This window comes from Megalops cyprinoides, chromosome 18, assembly GCF_013368585.1.
Source record: "Megalops cyprinoides isolate fMegCyp1 chromosome 18, fMegCyp1.pri, whole genome shotgun sequence".
In the NCBI taxonomy this organism is placed as follows: Eukaryota; Metazoa; Chordata; class Actinopteri; order Elopiformes; family Megalopidae; genus Megalops; species Megalops cyprinoides.
In genome coordinates this window covers 18,787,148-18,809,885 of record NC_050600.1, presented here as the reverse complement: position 1 = coordinate 18,809,885, position 22,738 = coordinate 18,787,148, and the positions used below count along the sequence as shown (strand labels likewise).

General features: G+C 45.8%; 1 protein-coding gene across 1 annotated transcript in view; it reads left to right on the top strand.

Annotated features, from left to right (window-relative positions):
• The window catches only part of LOC118793402 (lipopolysaccharide-responsive and beige-like anchor protein), a 210,665-nt gene that overhangs the window by 130,078 nt on the left and 57,849 nt on the right, over positions 1-22,738 (top strand). Inside the window, exons 41-42 of the mRNA XM_036551568.1 lie at positions 21,310-21,427; positions 21,851-21,953. Of these exons, the coding sequence (XP_036407461.1) occupies positions 21,310-21,427; positions 21,851-21,953 (221 nt within the window). The remainder of the gene's footprint in view (positions 1-21,309; positions 21,428-21,850; positions 21,954-22,738) is intronic.

The following is a 22,738-nucleotide window of genomic DNA, read 5'->3' as shown; positions in this document are numbered from 1 at the left end:
ATAATAATAGTTTGCATTTCTAAAACCACAGATGTGTCTTCATATATTCACGCAGCACACTTTTAGAAATAACCAGCAATTAATTATTAAAGTGATACTGATGTAGGAACATAGTTGTTAAATCTATGAGAATAAGGCATCGGTTTGTTGCTCCATCCGCACGTGAAATTCTTGCAGTAGGCTAAAGCCTTACGAGGAAAACGGATCAGTCCGTTTTTTAAGCAGCCGTTTGTTTCGATGTACCCTAATTCAGTATAAAATGCGAGTATTTAGCCTACTATATTGCATTTTAGAGTCGTAGTCCAGAAAACCGCCTATATTTGCCCAAGATATTTTTAAGTTAATCATAAAATATCTCACAAGCAAAACGATTTGTTTAATTTGTATTCAAGACGATTATTCGGGCTGCTGCTGTGACATGTTTTAGTAGCCCTAATTGATTTACAAATGACTAAATTAAATCTTCATTGTACAGATTATAAATATAAATCGTATTTATTATGTGTCCTTTTCCTAAAAAGGAAGTATTATAGATATAAAGACTGTGTAGCAGACCTTCATATTTATAATTTATGGAGGCGCCCTGTGGGCTGTAGTTGAAGGGTCCGCATCACCTCAGGTTTCGTGTTGACTGCAGAATCTCTTGGCATGTCCTCCAGGGTGTGTTGTTGGTAAACTTAAGGGGATGGAATTTAATTAAAATGATCTGAAGCCCGAACAAGTCAATTAAACTGTATCCCGGTTGCCAGTCTGACTCTTTTTTCGGCTGATAGTGCTGGCTATGTTGTTGGTTATTACCGGATCAGTTGGACATTCGCTACAATTAAGGAACCGTGTTTGTTTGGACAAGTCTCTGCTAAAAGGTTAATGATGTTATTTAGCGACAGGATTATTCGCAGTGATCCGGTTTTGTGGAAAAATGGTACCAAATTGGAACAGTTGATGTATTTACGATTATAGGCTACGAAGTCTTTTAATGATCACTATTTTGACTATTTTAAAGAAAGCTTTTATCCAGTATTTCATCATGTGCTCAACATTCAAGCAAGTTTGAAATCTCAATAATAAAAATAATTCCAACAAACAACAATGAATCAGAAAATATTGTACTCAGAATATGGTGAAAGTTGCTTACGCCAACAACACATGTCTGCATGGTTTCAGGATTTCACAAATAGAGTAGTGTAGTAGTTGAGCATATCAGTATAATATTTATTAGATACTTTAAACTGGAAAGTAAATAAGTCGTTATTAATTGAAAATGTTTGCACACAGCTGTAGCTTCAAATATTTGTGATGGCTTTAGTAACACTGAAAAAAGTTCTTGAAATTAGTGTTGGTTTATAAGATAGTTGCAGAGGTAGTGCATAAAATCTTAAGTTTTACTAAATACATCAGTTTTTATATTTTAGTTTAATACAATAAGTATGATGTTAAAAGAGCAGTGTAGTGAACATGCATATATATACATGCACACACACAGACACACACACACACACAGCTCTGCTTTGATCAGGTGTTTGTCGAACAGAAAAAGATACACTGTAGTGTTCTGGAAGCATCTGTGGGTATTTTTATCCTGCAGCATTTGTTGTGTTACGTTCTAATAATAATAATTATCATGGCGAGGGAGTGTTACGATCCAGCTAACGGCTCAGACTGACTGAGGAGCGGGCCCTTCTTCTCCTCAGCTTTCTCAGTGCGGAGCTCCACAGTGAAAGGGGGAACCGAGCACGGTGTTTCCTTTTATAGAAGTGCGCTATGGGAAAGTGGCTAATGCCCATTGCCTGTCATTTCCACACATATTTGCACTGATGATGAATCTCGAACTGCTGCGGAGAAGAGCCGAACAAATGATTTAGTGGTGCATGCAATGTTTTCTCTCTAGTTCCACACAAAGGCAAGCCTTGCCAGGGCTCCTTACATGTTGCCGTGTACGTTAGAAGGGAGGCGTTTGAGGACCCCCCTCATCTTCTGGGAGTTTCTGTTGGATGGAATGTGTTTTAATCTCTGTAAAAATGAGAAAACCCGTATTTTTCTGTCTTCCTGTCTGTATGTTTGAAAGGTAAAAAAGAAGGTTGTGAAAAATATACCAGAGAAGAAAAGGCGTATCCAAAGTATAAAATGTGAGAGCTCAGGTGGTGTAGTCTTATGGTGATTGAGTAAGACTAATTCTCATTTTGTTGAATTACATGATATTAGTTAAACAAGGAAATATAGTGACCTCCCTATTGTAGGGAAAGAGTTCTCTCTCACACACATACACACACACACACACACACACAGAGTCCTATTGACATCTTTGCATATCCTCTCTGTAGTAGTTGTCATCACCTGTTTAGAGTTGTGACGATAGCGTGGTGGCGGCGATAAGCCCTGCGCGCGCATGCGTGCATGCGGGTGCGCCGTGAGAGTGTGCGTAATGATGTAATACATCACTCCTGACAGTTGCAGCAGTGCCCCCTCAGTCGATCAGCGGCGGGCAGATAACAAGGCCAGGGACGGTACAGCCTGCATCAGGTGCAGCTCGGAGCGGAGCACTGTACAGCGCATGAATAATTCCCTCTCATTTGACATTCCGTTTATTCCTCATCTTGTTTCCTCATTGTTTTTAAATTGGAGCCGGATTGACCGTTCTCGGGGAGGCCGTTTAGAATATTTTGCTCCGCTGTTCATGTTAAGAGGTCAGTTTGCTGAATACATATTGGTGGGATTTTCAGGCTGGGTGTGATTAGTTGGTACCAGGAATCCTCAAATGAATGTGTTTTTATATATCTCTGTGTCTCTTAAAGGCACATAATGGAAAAGGCATGAACCATATTAAAAAAAAATCATTTTCAATTTGCAGATAATTGTGGACACTTGCACTTTGATTGAATCTTATACTGGTTTCAAATGAGACCTAAAGCATTATTTACAGAGGGCTGCAGTGACCTCATAACTGTATATAAGATGAGGAGCAGATTATTAATTTACACTATTGCCTGTTTTGATTTTGGAGGAAAAAATAACAGGCGTGCTAAAATACTTTCACCTGCTGGTTATACTGCTGGTCACAAGCGTGTGAGTTCTCCTGTTAAATTATGAGGATGCTCAGGTACTTTGGAGACATACACTCACACCTGCACGTGTGTCATTACTCTGGGCATTGCTGGAGAGCTTGGCTTTATCTTAGCACTGCATAGGCAGGAGTGTATTGCCTGCAAAAGCACCACTCACACTGGCTGTATTCAAAAGCCAGATTTACAACTGAAATTTAAAAAATGTTGGGCTGTTGAGATTTAGCATTCTTTTCATATGAATCATATGATGGAACCCAGTAACTGTTTATGGTGGTCATTACTTTATTTTTTTTTCCACTCAAGGCATTTTTTTTTTTTTTTACTGTGTATGTGTAATGTCAAAAGCGCAAGACCAAAGAGATGAGTGTGCGCTAAAAGCTGTTCTGAATGTCCAAATATCATGAAATACTGCAAGACCGTAAGTTTCTCGTACGTCTTTCATTTTCTCCACTTTCCCTCACAGTTACTCAGCGGATGACATCCTATGACCAAAATGGTACATTGAGTGTTTCAAAGCTTAGTGCACATTAACTCATGAGCAATTGAATAAGTGAAGCGTGTTCTGTGATTTAGGTGTTACCTGTAGTGTTACACAAGCAGAGAAGAACTCCCCCTTTCCATCGAAGTCAATTCATTTTTTATAAACTTCTTATCTTAGGAGGTCAAGCATTCATAGTTCCAGGTATTTCACGCTATTTAAATGACATACCTTTTATAACTTGAACTTTTTTGGAGTACATTTTGACAGAAAACTACAAGTTTATTCCACACTTGTATGTTCATCCCACATATGATAAATATATGTGTTAGTTGAAACATTTTTAAATGCTGTGTGGTCCAAAAAAGACCTTTCTCTGCCTTGCTGTGACCTGCCTCTCCAAGAAGCACCTCTCTGCTTCTATGGTAATATGCACCGGGACAGCTAGCCCATTTGGGTTTTCCGTTCCCCGCATCAAAATTGTGTAAGCTGCTGCAGCTGGATAGCACAGGAACGCTGTCCACTGGAAACCCTCAGAGCTGGGACGCCGTAGGAGGACGTTGGAATCTGCTCCCCTTTAACCGGAGTATTCTCGGGCTCATAAGTCATTGGAGGGAAACCTGATCATTTCATCCGAAATGGCTACAACCGTGTAGGCTGTGGTAATCTTGCGCTGGAGTTGGGTACATTTTTCCATGGTGCGTCTGAGATGAGTGAGTGGCTAGGGCGAGAATGGAGGCCCCTTAATTTCTATCCAGCAAATTTAACACAGTCCGTTCAGGGCGAGCAACAAGCTGCTAACGGCATCGGAGTCAACGGATTTACAGCATTAAAATATACTGTCGGTGAGGGCTGAGGTATAAAAAGCCAAAGTAAGCACATTAGGTGGAACATGCTGAAAATGACATGGGTAAGATTTTTTTTTTCAGTCTGAAGGGTTTAAGACGTTCAGGCCTCCTTCGGGTAGCTGTCTGCTTGTCATCCGCGCCAGTTCTGCACGGAACTCTCCAGTAACCCGGCAACACTGGGTAGGTCGGCTCCTGTAGCTTGGGAAGTGTGTCATGTTCTGCCCTCGAATGCAGCAGACTGTTAAGGTGGTTTTGGACAGACATCGTTACATACAGCTCTGAGACAAATAAAGCAAGCATTCGAGACCACATTCTGTGAGGAGGACATTAATAAGGTGTACTGATCCCTACGTGAACCGCAACTCGTAAAACGCCGGTAACCTTATCTGCTCTTGTTAACATATAAATGTGTTACTCATACATTTAGTGGTTCTCAACCAGACTAGATGCATTTCATCATATGGGAACTATTACAGTCTTCATAGAGTTTTAATAGATAGAAGCCTTCGACTAATTCTGCAGACTCAGTTAGGTTTCTTTTCAGGTCAGCTCTTTGTCACAGTTCATCATGTTACCTCTCAGTAGCTTTTGGTGGTTTTCATTTTGCAGTTTTTTTTGTGACAAACATTGGTTTTTTATTCTGTAGTTGGACATCTCATGTTTTAGTAAATCAGCAGAACTGAGGTACTGGAGTATTTCTGTGGCCCCATGAAGCCTCATTAGTTTCATGCCCAGCATGACTCAACCCAGTTTTAGATGCACTGCCTGTGGGGAAAAGTGCAGTGTAATTGAAAAGGAGGGGGGTGAAAAACAATTATTCATCAGTGAAATATGGCCTGCAGAATGCTATTTCTGAATTCCTGTTAATATATCTGGTGTCCAAAAAGAAGAAAAACAAAAACGCCAACTCTCAGAAACAAGTCTGGCATACAAACAGCTACACTCTGGTCGATTCTGTTTGAAAGAAAAACCCAGGAAAATTGTTTGGTTGGTCATACAAATCGTTTATTTCTCAGCCTTTTAAGGGCCGATAGCTTGATGTATGCTTGGTAGCTATTGCTAAATATTTGTTTTTAGATACTTATTGATTCTATTCACTTGCTCAGTCTGGAAAGCTTAAAGTAGAGTACACTGAGTGCTAACTGGATGCAGATGTTTAATGTTAGCTGGAAGTTGTCATCATTCTTTATTCTTTATTCTTCATTATCATCAAGCTACTGATTATTATTGCGAAGAACAGGCTCAGGTCCCCTTTAAAAAGCCTTTGAGTGTGGATGATCCTGCTCCTCTCCACTGGGTTTCCATTCAGCAGAACCCCTTTGCATGGTGGGTGGAGCCTGCGTGGGGAGAGAGCTGGGGGCTCTGCAGCGAGCCGGCTTTGATCTGCGTCTGTGGGAATCCCTCTGAGCCATCCCCTGGACAGGGCTCGACAGTGTCTGATAAAGCCCCTGGCAGCCCCCGCTGCCCCGCCCTGAGGGAGACCCGGGCGAAGGCCTTTAAAAGCTGCCATTTGTTATCACCTAGCTGGGCGCTCCCCCGTCCTGCATTCGGGCTTTTTGGGACTCATCGTGCTCCTCTCCGACAGCCAGCGCTCGTTTTTTTTTTTTAAGCAGACCAATAGTGAAGGGAAGGAATGTGTCCATCATGTTCCTGCTTCAGCATGTGTCAGAACTAAGAGCACACTATTTAGTGTTAGTATTATTCATTGTTCATTGGCTTAGTTGCTTTTATCCGCCTTGCATAGCTTACATTTGATACACTGTCTGTTTAAGCGGTTCTATACTGAGGGTATCGAGATTAACACGCAGTGGTGCAGTGTGCGAAAACACATTATGCCCTCTGCGGAACACTCGTCCACCTGTGCTTGTGCCTAACTTCGGAGGCCCGGGTGTTGCTGTCATTGTTGCAGAACGCAGAATATTACAGAGTGATAGGAAGTCCTTGCTGACTGTCTGCATTTTGGCAGTTTAGAGCAACAAAACGAGGATGTTGCTTCTATTTATTTTTTTCTTAAATTACAGAAGTCTTGTCTTTGAGTCCAGCTTCTGTGATTGGTGCTCGTTAATTGGCTTTTATAATGAAATCCAGATTAGCTGAGCGAGTGTGCCAGACAGTTTGTAGCTGAGAGCCTGTGTAAGAGGAGGGCATTGTGAAGACACTAACTGACCACAGCGGATGGACAACACTTGTCTTGGATGCAGTGGGGTTGTACATTCCCATTAATATCATGTTACCATACTCCATGGATCCCAAGATCAAATATCCAGCTAATCAAACCCATCCTTTTCCCCCAAAACATGGTATTAAATTCCACTGTTCCCCCTCTGCTCAAATAATGACTCACTGGAAACAGATCTCGTTATTTCAGGTCGGACAGTGAATAATATAATTGACTTAGGCAGTGGTTTATGCAGGATTCCTAGGTTTCCTTCTGAAAACACTGGGTTTTTCTTCATTCTTTGTGAATTTACAAGCATTCTAATATTGATCCGGGGAATAGATTAGTGACGTTGTTGTGGAATATTTTGTCTTGTCCCTAATGTGAATAATGCAATAATGTTAATAAGCTTTGCATTGTGAGCTTTCCAATATTCACAGCGTGGTGCTGTATTTGATGCTTGTATCTATTTCCAAAGATGAGTGGACTGTTTAATTGCTAACTGTTTTAAAGCAATTAATTTGCTGGGCCTATACTAATAATTTAAGTGTGTCTATGGCTGAGACGTTCACAACGGAAGTCAGATGTCTGGTGATTCACCATGAGGAACAGAATTCTTTCCCCTCTCGACTGTTTTGCTCGAAGTTTAAACGGCAAAAAAAGAAATCGAGTTTGAGCACTCTTTTTTTGGGGGGTGGTGGGGGGGTAGTAGGAATTTGCCACAGTTTTATTGTTGCGTTTCCCTGATTTACAAGGCTGGCTTTCAAGTGAACAGCGAGGAGGCATGCCAGCGCCTGTAGCTTCGGTCTGGGGGGGGGGAAACCCGAGAGGAGTTCTGAAAAACGCGTCCCCTCTCGGCTGCGCCCTCCACCTGCGCCCCGGCACCTCGCCCCCCCGCCCCCGTGGGCCCAGCTGCTTTCGCTGTAGGAGGTGGCCCACCAAATCAACCCCGTGGCACTAATTGCTTGGCAGGACCTTTGCATCTGCTCGGCAGGCCTGATGAAGTCATGGAGCAGATGTGCGCGGGCCCGCATTCAAACGCGGCCGTCACGGCCGTGTTTACAGACAGTTTGTCAGTCTCCGTATAACATGCGGAGTTATGTTTCATCTCCCCTGGCGTTGTAACTTATATGCTTAAAGGCTTACGGGCGGGGAGAGGGAAGGTGCTTAAAGACGATTGGCTCTGACGGCATTGAGCAACAACTATTGGCTGGCCGAGATGTGCTGGCCACGCCCCGAGAAGTGACCCCAAGTAATAGCTATTTATGCCAAGTTGTTTACATGCAGGATTGCAGAATTTTTTCAATGTAAGCAGAAACAGAAGCATTTGTACTTATCACTTAGGAAAGAAGTAATTGATTTTTCCAGAGCAATTAAATATGTGTGTTCAGCACATATGAAATTGAACATGTGAATCATTTTAATGGTTTAATGCACTTGTGTCTCTACCAGCTAGCTTGGACCTTATCTGGCCAACTATTGAAACTTGGTCATTCAGCATTTCTGTTATTGTGAGTCCATAGCTTATGCTTGTGTTGTATTCTACCTCACTTGTAAGTCACTTAGTATAAAAGCGTCTGCCAAATGAATAAATGTAAATGCATATGTAAGTACTGATTATTTGCCACAGTCAGTAACGTCCTCCTGCTCTTGTTGTATATGATGTCGCACATATGAGCAGTTTAAGCAAACAATACCTACAGTGGTGTTCCAGGGCTCGACCTATCTGATAACACCTTGTCAAGGTGAAAGGTGAACAGGGTAAAATGACAGTTACGACCCTCTTTGGTGTTTAACTTGTCAGCGCACCCCCCTGGCGCTCACGTTGGCGTGGCGGCACTCACAGCTGGGTGTGTGTTCCATTCTTGCCCTGCTCCTGGGGCTGGGGCATGGTCCCACGCTAATTGGTGAGAGTGGGGGGGCGGGCTTTGCCCGTCAGGGCCGTCCTAAGACGCTGGGGCTGAGTGTCAGGCAGGGCCTAGTGAAGGGCCTATTGATTTTCCAGTTAGCCCTGAGTGGTGTGCACTGTGGCCTAGCAGGCGTCTGCGAGCAGGTATGTCATTATCAATGAGCTCCGTACGCCCCCCCGTTCATATTTCCTGCTACTCTGACAGAGTGCATCCTGGGACGGTCAATAAATCGCTGGGGCGCTCAGTGACGAGACCCGGGCTGACGGATGGAGGGCAGCGGCTCATCTCTCCTCTTCCTCTCACTCTCTCTGTCTCTGTCTCTCTCTCTCTCTCTCTCTGTCTCTCCCCTCACTTGGCCATCATGGGCAGAGAGGACGGCGCAATTAGGGCACCTGGAAGAAATTAAACGCTCCGTAAAGGAGGACTGACTCATTATCATTAGAGTCATCACGGAGCGCTCTCAGTGCTCATTTTCAATTCATGTTTGTTTGGGGAAGGAGATTACGCTTAAGTCCCCTAACTCCTTTCCTGCCCTCACTCAAGATGGCCGCCTTGCTCATGGTTGCATCTGTTGCACAGGGGCAAAGTTTCAGTCACGCTTCTGCGCTCATTTCTCATTTCCTCTGAGCCTGCCAATCTGTTTGCTTTCAGACCCAGAAGAAGAGGGTTAAGAGTCAGGGATACAAGGCATACAGGCCTCCCGAAGCAAGCCGTTGCTGGGTTCATGCCGTGCAGAACAGTGTAGCGTCAGGCCAGGGCTCCAATGCCAGACGGCCTCAGCGCTTTGCGTTCCCCCAGCATGGTGAAAATCCGCTGCAAACGGAGCCTCTTTCTTCCTTATCTGCCCTCTAACCACATCAATAACTTTGATATATTCACTCAGAGCGGTCGCCGACGCGCATATCTGACTGGGGGTTATCCTGCTGCGCTGTGGATGAGGTCACCGATCCTGTCGTCTGATAAGCCCTTTTTATTAAGATTCAATAATGGAACTCAGTTGGTAAGAGCCTCCGTGCCGTCATCTGAACTCTGCTCTTCAAAGCTAAGGAAGGAGCCCGTTGTGTCGGCCGGCTTGCGTTTCATTTACCGCGGTACATTATATACAGTTGCTCCGCGACTCGGAGAGGGAGAGAGACAGCTCGAAATCCCCAGGACCCCGTTTGAGGCGGGGGAAGAGAGGGGAGTATCAATACTGCCTCTGTCAGCAGACAGCCGTCATTATATTCCAGCCAGGCGTATGAAAGCGTTTCATCTTCTGCGGAACGCGGCTTTCTGCTGTCTCTGCAGACCTGGGCTGGCCACGCGTGCTTATGCAGTTGTCGAAATGTAAATTGGCAGGGGGGGCACCCCGCAAATGAAATTTTCATGAAAAGACAGTGTAATCAGTGGTGACAAGCCAGGGGAGAGATGATTGCCACTTGGTCATCGCCGGGGAAATACTCGGACTCAGTGTCAGAAGTCCTGCTAATGATGACTAATATCTCCATCTGGAGGCAGCGCTTGTTTTGGGCTCTCCGTCGCCCCCACCTGGCCGGTCGAGAGCGCACGGGGGTAGCACAGTCAGATGAAGGGGGCAGGGAGCTGGCCAATCACAGGCTGTCCCTAGGCTCTGCGATGAACACATCCTAAGCTATTTATTCGCTTGCTTGTAGACCAACTCTTGGCTAAACGATGGGGCCACTCTCCTCAGTCTTCATTTTGCAGAGCAGCTCCTTGAGTCTCCATCTTGTATATATGTGTGTTCTTGTGTGAGGCTACATTTGGGTTCTCCATGTGAGGATGGTTACTAATCTAACTGTGTGTTGGCTCTTTTCTCGTTCCGTTCAAACGCTCTCTTGGGTTGACATTTCGCTTCTGAAGAGTGCTTTCTTTTGTTTTGGTCGTTGAACTCTGCAGTGCTCCCCTCATTAAAACTTAAACGTATGCAAGTGAAATATTTTTCAGAAGCAGATGTTGTTTCCCACAGCCTGTGTTCTTAAGGTCTGTCCTCTGATCATTTGAGCGCCCGTGCTTTGTGTGATCATTTCCCATAATTCCCCGGTTTAATGAGGCTGGTGAACAGGTGTGCTTCTCTGAATTGATGTGCAGCGTCTCTTCTCTCGCCTTCAGACTGTCATCCCGTGTTTATGTGCGGGAGTTACAGACTCGCTTTGTTTTTCCACTCTCACGCTTTTCAAACTATAAGATGAAAGACGAGTTGAGATGAGTGAAGATTCGGGCCAATCTAAGCAGTACGTGAGGGCGTCTGTCTCCCAACCGCCTCTGAAAATGCTGCGTGCTCAGTGGGCGTAATAAAGTCTAAAATTTCTCGCATCGATCGGTCCGGAAAGGCTAAAACCCGCTCGTGATCATGAAAGTCTTGGAAGAGGTCAGTTTTGGGTTTGCCTTTTGAGGAGCTGCCGTAGTGGTGATACGTGATTATGAGTTCAGTCCCGTCATGTCTTTATTATGATGTTATTACACTGCTGTAACAATTATATTAATTGTTTACAGCATTCATAAGACATTTACAACACCATCAGTGTTGCCAGTGCTGCATTTTACGTGACATGCAAATTAGGAGAGAGATATGTCTTTTTTGAATGTTCACTGGCTGTGGCATGATGTATTTGAGAAACTCCAACGTGCTTTTTGGAACTACAGCGTGACCACAGACATGAATGCAGCGCCCTGTATTCAGGTAAAAATAAAGTGTGACCGCAGTATGACCGTAAACGTCCTTTCAGCCTCCTAGACGTGCGAGAGCGGACGGTGACCGCAGCATGACCACAGCCTCCCAGGCTGCCTCCAGCGCTGAGAGAGGAGGAGTCACACACCCCTCTGCGCTGCCACGGTTACCGTGTTTAATGAAGTGTCCAGTCTGACTGCAGTGACACGTCCATTGGGACTGTGAGCGCTCAGTCATGTCGGCTTTATCGGTGGCAGTGGGATTAGGGAGCCTCTTAATCCTTTGTAGTGGATACAATACCAAAATCCAAAAACACACCGGCCTTTTAGATGCATATTTATATATAGATACAGAATGTGCGCATGAATGTTTTCGGGGGACAGGGACAGGCGGACAGGGATCATTACACTCCTTCTCTCCTTTCTCTCCTTCTCTACGTGAAGCTGCGGCAGCCTGGGGTGTAGAACACCCCTGTAGCAGCTCAGAGAGGGTCACACTGCACCCACAAACTGCAGCTAAGTCATACTTACAGTATGAGAGAAACTGGCTGAATCACACTGCTGAAAACTGCACGGTCATCGTTTCCAGTGAAGATTTATGGAACGGTTTTACTAAGCCTAGAAAGATTAGGCTTGTTTTCCTGTCTTGATATATGCTGGGCCGAACAATTTGAGCAGCCCTTGGAGACACAGTGGAAGTGTGAATAGACTGTTGGTGGGGGGAAAAAATCTTGATTTGTGAATTTTGTGTGTTAATATTGGAAAGTATCCTCCTTGGTTCCCGGGGGTTGAACAAAAATGCCAAAAACACTGACATTTTAATATCTAAAAAACGAATGTCTTTGGGATCCAGCGGGAGGTTCAGTTCATCACTCACACCTTGTGTTTTTGCACCAGGGACAGGACGAGGTTAACACAGGCTGTTTCTTGATTACATTTCATGTTTAAGCAGACTGTTCATTACATATCAGAGACCCAAGGTCTTCAGCTGAGTCACTTTTAAACGCCCCAAATCCCTGCAGATTTTCCCTCAGGAAGCCTCTCTTCTGCCGGGCCCCTCGGGCACCCCTACAAGTGAAAGGGCTGAATTCTTCCACCCCTCCCCACTTCCAGTCCAATAAAGGGGCGCAATAATAGCGGGATTAGGGAAATGCGCCTCTCCGTGGCCCCTCTGCTCCCCAAGCTGCAGTAGCAGGGTCGCAAAATGGCATTTTCGGGGAAAAAGCGCAGCAAATTAAGGAGATAATAGTGGGTAATCTTAAACGGGCCGGTGTCTGCCACGGCGTCAAAGCCAGAAAGGGCTGGGGGAACATGGAGACAATACTTCAGAGTCTTTAACCTCCCCGCGTCAGAGTCTTTAACCTCCCCTGGCCGTCTCTCCGATTCTCTCTGCCCCACTTATGACATGCCCCTCAAATGCACACTGGCTAATGCTGGTTGGCTGGCTCGGCGGGCCGCTGCTTCTTGTACCGCTTTATGCATACAAAAGGAAACTTCACCGCAAACAGCAAAGTAAGTCCATAGTACGTTTGTGCTGCGTTAAGGAGCAGTAGTTCTTCAGCTGACTGGCAGCACATGTTGTGTTTGTATGTAGCTGCTTCTGAATTTGTGTGTCTGTAATATGTATTTTTGTCTTATTCCCAAGCACGGTTGCTGGTAAACATGTTTATGCTGTATCCCACTGTATGAGGTCATTTTTTAAAATTTTACTCACCCTCCAGAAGACGAGGAAAAGGGCCGACAGGAGCTTGCCTGGTTTTGAGTGTCTTACAAATTTCACGCCTCTTCTCTCCTCACTTCTGCTGGCCTTTCTGGCTTTTCTTCTCATCTGTTCCCGAATCACCACCTCACTGCCCTTTATCAGCACAGAGGTTAAAGCACCCAGAGCCCAAACTAAGAGGAGCAAGATTCAGAGCCTGAATGAAGGGGGGCTTAGATCTTCTTGAGCCTGTGATCTCTTTGAGAAAAAAATCACCCCTCACACTTAACTTTCCTGGGTCAAATACTCTGAAAGGAGTGCCTGGTTCAATCACCCTTAGTCCTGTTTTTTTATCTTTTTGTATGAAAAACAAACTCAAGGAACCCTGTGCATCTCATAGAACAATCATCCACTATTGTATCTCTGCCACGTTACCATATAAGGTATCTTCTAAGGCCTGCACAATGGCTCGTGGTGGGCTAAATGTTTAATGAGTCAACACATTAAAGGCTTCACTCCTTCCTCCAATTAACCCCCAGGAGCACTCTGCTGTTTGGGCAAATCCATGCAGTACTTTTGTTCATGCTTATAGGGCTAAGCCCCTGGCCCAGTGTGAGGGTGGGGGGAGTGAAAGGACTGACCTGTTAGCAGACACACCAGCTATAATCCTGAGAGGGCTGTAGAGGACTCCCCTTTAGAGGAAAGTGCTTCAGTGAGTACACCCTGAAGCTTGTTTTGATAAGATCCAACTGCATCATTTGTCGTTAACTTTGAATGACAAGCATGTGTAAGTGTTACTCTCCTTGTTATTCACACTAATTATTCAGTTTGGCTTGTAGTCTTGTCAGGCATCATACATTTTCCTAAAGTGTTTTTCTTTATTTCTCTGTAGTCAGAGTTACTGGAAACCAAAGAGTCTGTTGCATATTCTGTATGCATTTTAAGTCTGTGTTTGTGCAGACAAAGGGGAAAACATGAAAACCATATATTGTTTCCAATGGTTCACACTAGTCAGCAATCTTTCATACAAATTACCTTTAGTGTCTGTGTAGTGGCATTTCTGAAATTGCAAGCGTAGCATGAGAATTTGTCACCTGTGTCATTATTTCAAGTCTGTTGCAGCCTTCAGTCAACAGCATGAAATCCTGGCAAGTGGGCTATTTATTTTTCCTTATTTAACTTAGCTTTGCTTCTGAGTTATACAAATACTGACCACAATACTAATAGTTTTAATGTAGCATTTTTTCCAGTCAACTTGAAATACGGTTATGTTATAATAAAGTGGCTAGTTTGCTATCTAAATGAAGGTATGTAATTGCACTATTAGGGTAATGCGTCCTCTACACCATAACTGTGGTATTTATTTTAGCGAGCTGGCTATGAACCCGCTGGTTGTTCTCATAAAATCCCATTCTGGCACTGCACAGCCCTGATAGTGTGGAAGGCTCAGAATGGCGATCCGAGCCTCTTCCCCTTTCAGACGATATGGCACAGTACAGTGTTTTCCCTCTCGGGTGCCCGGAGAGACGGGGGTGCCGGAGTGATTCCTGTGTCACGTAAAGCCGACAGATCCCTCTTAATTGTCCTGAGAGCGCCGTTGCGGTCAGGGTCTGGTGATGGTGGCGGGTCGGGGCCGCGGCTCTCATTAGGGTCGCAGATTGGTCCGAACCCTCATTAATCTGATGAACTCATTCGATGATGGGGGGTGACACGGCGGGGGGGGGGGGGGGAGGGGAGCACTGCCGTGGGCGAATGCTTGGAGGGATTCTCAGTCCCGTTCAGTATACTCTGTGCTGCTGTCTCCGTCAGTGACTCCTCTCAGCCTCATACTTTGCATGCTTATAAATTCACACCAATTTTCTGGTCACACCAATTATGACAGTGTTTCTCCTGCTTGGGTTCATTTGCATCCTTTATTGTATGTGTCTGATTGTTATGGCTTTGTGTGTTAGAGCTAAGTTAACCGCCACTAAATTAATTTCTCTGAAACCAGTGTGTTTTCAATGGGGAAACACAAGGTTTTGAGTCCTTCCCTCTGGGGGTGTGTTTGAGTGCGTGTGCTGAGGAGTGTCTTGAGAAGGAGTCTTGAGCGTTTCTGGCAGCCCAGCCAGACAGCTCTGCCCTGTCACTTAAGAATCTGCACAGCGGTTGCTAAAGTGATGGCTACGAGTCTCCTCTGTTGTTATAAGTGAGTTCACCTGCTTAGGGTTTAGAGATAGCCACGAGGGTCATGTTTTCCTCTTGGTCAATAAATGTCATAACACAATAGATCAGTGTGCCTGTACCTTGACTTCCCAGTCCGGTGTGACCTCCCTGGTAAATGGGCGAACGTGACAGACAGTTGCAGTGCATTTTAACTGATTGTCAGCTCTGTTCACTTGGGCTGGGAATATTAACCAATTGTTTGTTGTCTGAGGCTTTTCATATTGGAATACTCTTGTGAAAACTGGTCAAATTGTCTACTTGCTTTAGTCCAGCGGGCTTGGAAGTAGGTATACCTGCTAGAGGTGATAGTCTGATTAAAACTTTTCAACAAAAAGAAGCCTACTGGATCCTCACCTTGACAACAGCAGAGGTAGTTGGACTCAGTGAGGGCAGATTGGAGGACTGTGGGGAAACCTCCTCACCTAGCCAGAACTGTCATGAGCAGTCATTTGGGTGGTGAGCTGAGCTCGTTTCTGAGCAGCAGGGTCTTCTCAGCAAGCGCATGTGCTGTGATGTTACGAATGCAGAGATGTCTTTAAAGGCATGAAGTATACACACACACACACACACACACACACACACACACACACACACAGAAGGGGAAGTGTGTTCAAGGCAGACCCTGCTTGGGGAATTCTATCAGGTTTCCAGCATTGCTGTGCGCTCTCGCTGTTTGATGTTGATTGATTGCCCCGTTAGCTTTTGCTCATTAATTCTGTCACCTTATCTTTTACGCTACTTCAGCTGACCAAAAAATGCAATAATAAACCCCTCGTCCATTATCCTTTAACCCATCTGGTGATGCAGAGAGGGTTAATAACAGGATACAAATTGAACTTCGCTCTCCTAATTTTCTTTCAACGACAGAAAGCACATTAACCCAGTACTCCTCAAGAGGGTTTTTTTTTTTTTAATCGAGAGCAATCCTCCATCTCCGTGGTGACATTTCAAATTTTGACCACCAATTACATTTTATATAAATGGTCCTTCATCAATTAAGCTGAACGTTAACCCCTTTCTTTCAACAGAGGGAGCTTATCAGTCATAGCACACAGACAGCCCGTCGGCCTAGCAGTGAATGCTGTTCGATGCCTCATCCATCTTTTTACATGAGCACGCGTAGATAGCTTGTGTTCATCTGCCCTCGTAGGGCATTTTCAGTTAAATTTGGCTGCATTGTATCAGCAGAGCTGAGCACGCAGCCTGCATTGGGGGCGTATTTTGGGAAGGAGCGCTCCGGTGCTGTGCGATGATAGCGGAAGCGCTTGGCTGGGATCAGAGGCGCGTATCTGCGGGCTGCCAAGGCTCGGACCAGCATTCGCGCGTCCCCTCTTCATCCCCGAGCCGCCCGTCGCCTGACAGAGATGAACGAGGGCGCTCGCACGCCAGCGGCGGAGCGCGGGCCCCGGCGGGAGCGCTCACCTTCGCGAAGGCGGGGGGGCCTTGTGCACGCCTCCATTTTCCCCTGCGAAACTGAACTTCGCGGGGGGCTCTCTGAACCGAAACCGGCGAGAGCCTGAGTGAAACGGATCGTCCGCCGCGCGCGTGCCGTTACCGCACACCTCAGCAGAAAGAGGAAAGGTCAGGATCGCGTTCTGTCAGCAACAAAGGAATCAGGGGCTGTAAACAAAGTGACTGCATTTCAGCTTCGTACCGTCTGTCCATGTTGCGTGAAGGAAACGCACCGTGATGGATTAATGCAATACGCTTTCATTGAATGAATGGAGTTCAAAATTTGTGCCATAGTCTAGACTGTATTTTAAAAAAAATTGAATGTGTTATTGTTGTTAAGTATTAAACATCAGGGCTTATTGACCGTAATTATTTTGCTATCCCATTACATCATAAAAGTTGAATGAGTGGGTGCGGCGTTTGTCCGTTCGCAAGGGGTGGTCCAGTTCGGAAACACTCCCTGAGATTTATATTGGCTTTCGCTGACTGACCTGGGATCATCTGAAGCACAGCCAAACATGAGTTCTGATGATTTAGAGAGCATCTATAGAGGGTTTTCAGAGGGAGGGGGGTGTTCACCGCCAGACTGAAACAGCGTTGCGAGACGGACCCACTGTGCCAGGCAGGGATCTCGCTGTGTCAATGCACCTCCCAAGCAATGTAGCATCTGTCTCCATGTCCTTGCCATGTTTAAATCATGCAGCCCTTTTTAAAGGGTCTGCAGTGCAGTCCTGCACCTGGTTTTCTGGTGTCTTCATTCACATTCAGCTCCCCCTGCCTCCTGGAGGTGGTGGTATTGCATTGACCTCGCTTGCACCACCATCTGTCAGCGGAAGTGTGCAGCAGTATCTCTGGCCAGGGTGGCGAAGGCACACGGTGACTCTTATAGAGTGTGCCAGTGGCGTCAGGACCCTGTGGTGACATGTTTTATGGCACTGTGTTGTGACACTGGCCAGAGAGCTTTGGGTTGGGGGTCACAGTGGGAGAGTAACCAAACTGAGAACAACTCAGCACTCCTTAATTCTGTATAACCCAGTGCACCCTTACACTGTGTAGCCCAGCTGACCTTTACGCTGTGTAACCCAGCTGACCCTTACGCTGTGTAACCCAGCTGACCCTTACGCTGTGTAACCCAGCCCACCCTTACACTGTGTAACCCAGCCCACCCTTACACTGTGTAACCCAGCCCACCCTTACGCTGTGTAACCCAGCTGACCCTTACGCTGTGTAACCCAGCCCACCCTTACACTGTGTAACCCAGCCCACCCTTACACTGTGTAACCCAGCCCACCCTTACACTGTGTAGCCCAGCCCACCCTTACGCTGTGTAGCCCAGCTCACCCTTACACTGTGTAGCCCAGCCCACCCTTACGCTGTGTAACCCAGCCCACCCTTACGCTGTGTAGCCCAGCCCACCCTTATGCTGTGTAACCCAGCCCACCCTTACGCTGTGTAGCCCAGCTCACGCTTGTGCTGTGTAACCCAGCCCACCCTTATGCTGTGTAACCCAGCCCACCCTTACGCTGTGTAGCCCAGCTCACGCTTGTGCTGTGTAGCCCAGCTCACCCTTACACTGTGTAACCCAGCCCACCCTTACGCTGTGTAGCCCAGCTCACCCTTATGCTGTGTAGCCCGGCTCACCCTTATGCTGTGTAGCCCAGCTCACCCTTACACTGTGTAACTCAGCCCACCCTTACGCTGTGTAGCCCAGCTCACGCTTGTGCTGTGTAGCCCAGCTCACGCTTGTGCTCTGTAACCCAGGCCAAGGACTCAGAGGTGCAGCAGTCCAGAACAAATATCATACAACGCATCATACATCACGCATCACGCTTGGGGAGCCTATCAAAGGACTGTCTGCACTAGGAGCCGCTGGAGAGACCTCTGTCATATCAGCTAGAGTGTCCATTTGGGCCTTCAGCGTTTCACACATCAAAACGCCATCCGGAGGGAATCGCTGCGCAGGGCGCTGTCATTGGCCAGTATGAATTAAATTATACTTTTTTTCTTTTTTTAAGTCAAACGGTTGACACCTGAGAAATAGCATTACTTTCTCCAGACAGATATCTCTGTCTTCAAGCAATGTTTCAGGTCAGAAAGGCCAAGTCATTTTCACGATCATCTGCGGGAGGGCTGAAATATGGGCCTGCATACAGCCGTCCTCCAGGCCAGCAGATAACTCCAGCTTATGTGTCATTTCAGCGAACGCATCTCCCTCAGCCAATAAAGATCCGTAATTCACAGATGTATTTCAAATGGCGTTTTTGAAAATGTTCATGCCGTGACATTGATGTAGGTCTGGATTTATTGATCTTTCATTATCTCACAGGACAGTACTTGTCACACGGGCATTTTGAGCCGAATTGAATAATACTGTGTTTATGGCAGTTTTGCATCAGTACGCTTTAGCTCGCCAGCTGATAGCATTTTTTCCGTCATTCTTTATAAATGTTGTACTCTCATCCACGGAGCGCCTTAATGATTTGGAAAGCCCTGACAGATTGGGCTGGGCATTGAACTGCCATTAAAGATTAGAGTAAATCACTTGGATATCATCTTTATTGTATTATATTGCTTGTTTTATGAACGATCTGATTTATATTACCTGTTTTTATAGTTGTGTTTCCTTATCTCTAAATACGGGTTTTTGCATCACTGTGATTGAAATGCATTGTGTGACAGAGTCTTCAGCCGTTCACTTCTATCTGCTCTGTTTGCCTTACGCTGTGTGAAGTAGAGGTCACTATGTGTAAGTGCATTTTAAGCAGTGTGTCAGGCAGAATTAGAGATAAAGTGTGTTGAAGAGAATATGTGTAATTTCCTGATAGCAGATAAGTGTTCACAATGCAAAAAATAGGTCAGATGTAGACTTTTTATTTGCTTCCAAACAAATGTCACTGGATTTTTTTTTATTGTGAGTATAAAAAAATTATTATTTTTTCCAGACCAGTTGGACATTGATTTCCAGTGTATGTCTGGCTGTGGTGCTTAACAAAATGACAAGATAATTAGAAAATTGAGCTCTGAAAATTACAGTAGTGTTTGTAATTTTGTCAGTGCAGTAGCGCTGCCCACATTTTTCATATTTCATTCACCCCACTCTAAATACACAATTGGCACAGCTTTGTAGCAGCCTACACGTATAAGATTTCATCTCTTTTGTGCCACAGGTACAGCTGATAAGAAATATTCACCCACTGATGTTCACAACATACAGATTGATTACCTTATGTCCATTAGTTCTTTCAGAGTTTATACACAGACTCAAGTGTGTAAAAACTCCATGCAGAGGGAGAGGTGGTGGTTGCGAGGTGGTTACCATGGTAGCAGGCTTGCAGTGGTCCAGAGCCCTATGGGCAGTGATGAGCGGATGAGAGTTTTAAGCAGTGGAGAAGACCGCCACACGTCCCACAGGCCTAATCCTCTTTTAATTGGACCCCAGACACCGGGAGGGGCGCGTAGCGGTTTACGGCCATCCTTTAGCCGCTCCTGGCTCTTCTCTCACCTTTTTAGTGAGTGCTTGAAGGGAGCAGACCCGTCCCACGGGCTTGCCCAATTTGAATACATTTGATTGACTTCGGCGCCGAGCCCGCGGCTCCCTGATCGCCCTGTCTGTAAGTATGCTTAGAGACGCGGACAGGCAGCAGGAAGAGCCAGTGCAGAAATGAAGTGCTTTCGCGGATAAAGCAGATGCGTATGGGGGCTGAGTGTCTGCTCCTGTCAGCCATCTCATCACCCCCCGGAACAAGCCAGTCTGACGAACGCTGGCTTCCCCAGGTTCATCTGAGGGGTACCTCGTCTAGCTGGGGATGGATAAGTGATACTTAACCTTCTATAACATGCTGTCACTTTGCTTTCGCAATTACTGGATACCAGTTTAATAGACGATTTAGTGCAGAAGAGGAACGGCTCCCTCAGTTTCTATGGGTTTACAGTGAGATTCCTCACTCACAGATGTAGGAGGGGGTCATATTCTCGTGAAAGGGCTTTTACCCAGAAGAAAGCAATGCTGTTATACATTATTAATATTCCTCTGGAATCTGTTTATGTGGGCGCCTGTTTTTTTTCCCCAAAAACATTGTTAGCTGAGAGTGTGCCATATTTTATTCTGTTAGATCTGCTAATGCAGTGTATCTGCTCTGTTTGCCTTGAGCCTTTGTGTGTGTCAGATATTGCCACCTTTGTTTTTTTCAGGGAATGCAGTATTGTTTAAAACTGGTCAAATTTCCTCCCTAAAGTAATCGTTTAAAATCAGTGGTTTGCCCTGCCTTTCTATGTGCTGTTGTATGTGGCAAAGGGCTTAAGAAAAGCCTATAGTAAATATATATGTTGTTTAAATGTTAGCACCTTTTGGCAGCAAACAACTAAAAAAATAAGTGATTCATAAGTAAGTAAGCAATGTTATCGATGGTGAATTTCACATTTTACTTCCAAGCAGTCAAGATGCTTCTCTGTCAGACGACTGTGCTAAACATGTTCTTCTTGGCCACAGCACCTGATTTTAAATATCACCACTCAGTCATTTAAGCAGTTTCAGCTGGGCGCATTTCAGCCACTTCATCAATTACTTAATTTACAACTCCAGTCAACTTCTCACAAACTGTGGTCCAGCAAAAACAAACAAAACAAAAAAAGCACAAGAACACACAAATTTACAAGTCAATTTGACAAAAAATACAGTCACTGACTACGCATAGTGCTTCAGGCAAGTCTATGTGTTGATAGTGTTATTGTTTCTACTGATAGAGTTGATCATAACCTCACAGCACTCCTGCGCTGGAGGTGGCCCCTCTTCAGTGGTTGTTGAAGTCTGGTTGCCTCCCCTCTCTGCAGATTCTGGCCTACACAGAGGGCCTGCACGGAAAATGGCTCTTCACGGAGATCCGGGCTGTCTTCTCCAGACGCTACCTGCTGCAGAACACCGCCCTGGAGATCTTCATGGCCAACAGGAGTAAGGGATCGCCTCTCCTTTCCTCTCCCTCCTTCTCCCTCGCTCCCCTCTGCGTTGGACTAACTTGCTTAGTGAAAGTCTTGGACAGGCTCCTCGCTTTTATCTTAGTGAAGAGCACTTGCTCACCTTATGGTAATTGTATGTGTGTAATGTATTCTGTTATAAGAAATTGATTCTGAGGAATGGAGCCTTTTTTGCCTTTTTTCCTTAAGATTTACTAATGTCAAGTAACACATGGTATGGGGCCTTTTATTTGGTATGTGGCCAGTTGTATTTTGGTTTCACAGTGTGTCCTCTGGTCTCGTTGTGTCCTCTGGTCTCGTTGTGTCCTCTGGTCTTGTTGTCTCCTCTGGTCTCGTTGTGTCCTCTGGTCTCGTTGTGTCCTCTGGTCTCATTGTGTCCTCTGGCTTTGTCCTTCTGCAGCTGCTGTCATGTTCAACTTCCCAGACCAGGCCACCGTGAAGAAGGTTGTCCACAGCCTACCCCGTGTGGGTGTGGGCACCAACTTTGGACTCCCGCAGACCAGGTAAAGCCCCAGACCTCCTCTCTACAGACATAGCAGGTTCATAAAACTCAGGAACAATATTCCTCACCATGGGAGCGTTAACCACAGAACTGCTGCTTATTACCTCTCACTTCCAGTCACAAACAATTGCCTTCATTTACTTGCATTGACTTATGTTTAGAGCTGTTCAGCGTTAAGCTGTTTATAGTTATTCTTATACTGTAAGTGAGGAAATGGAAGCTCTGTAAAGCACTTCTCATGTAGATAGCCCTTCCAGAGCTGGTGCACATCGCTTTGCTACTCTACCAGTGCTATACACTTACAGAGCTGGATTCAGTTTTCTCATAGAGCAGTACTGGGTACCTTAACTGTGCTCATGAGCTCTTCCCGTTGTGCCCCCTTTCCTGTGCTCCTGCATGTTGGTCCGCAGTGGCTGGCTGGCAGCAGTGGGTTCCCGTTACCCGTTCCACGCCCCTCCCCACGCCTCTCACACCGTCACGGGTCACGGCGCCGGGGCTGTGGAAACCAGGGGACGGGCGTGTCTGGTTTACACAGAGAGGTGAAGGCCGGGTTTACACGTTTCCCCGGCCGTAATGCGCTGTAATTACCTTCACACAAACACAGCTCGCCTTATTTATTTATTTCTCCCCCTCTGGAAATAAACAGCAGGGGGGTCGACTCCGCAGCCCCGGGCGCTGAATGAGCAAATCCTGGCATGGCGCTGATTCCGCTCCCGCTCTGAGCTGCCAGGCCCGGGATGCTCGCACCTCTACATATGCGCCCGTGTCCAGAAACATGGTGGAAAG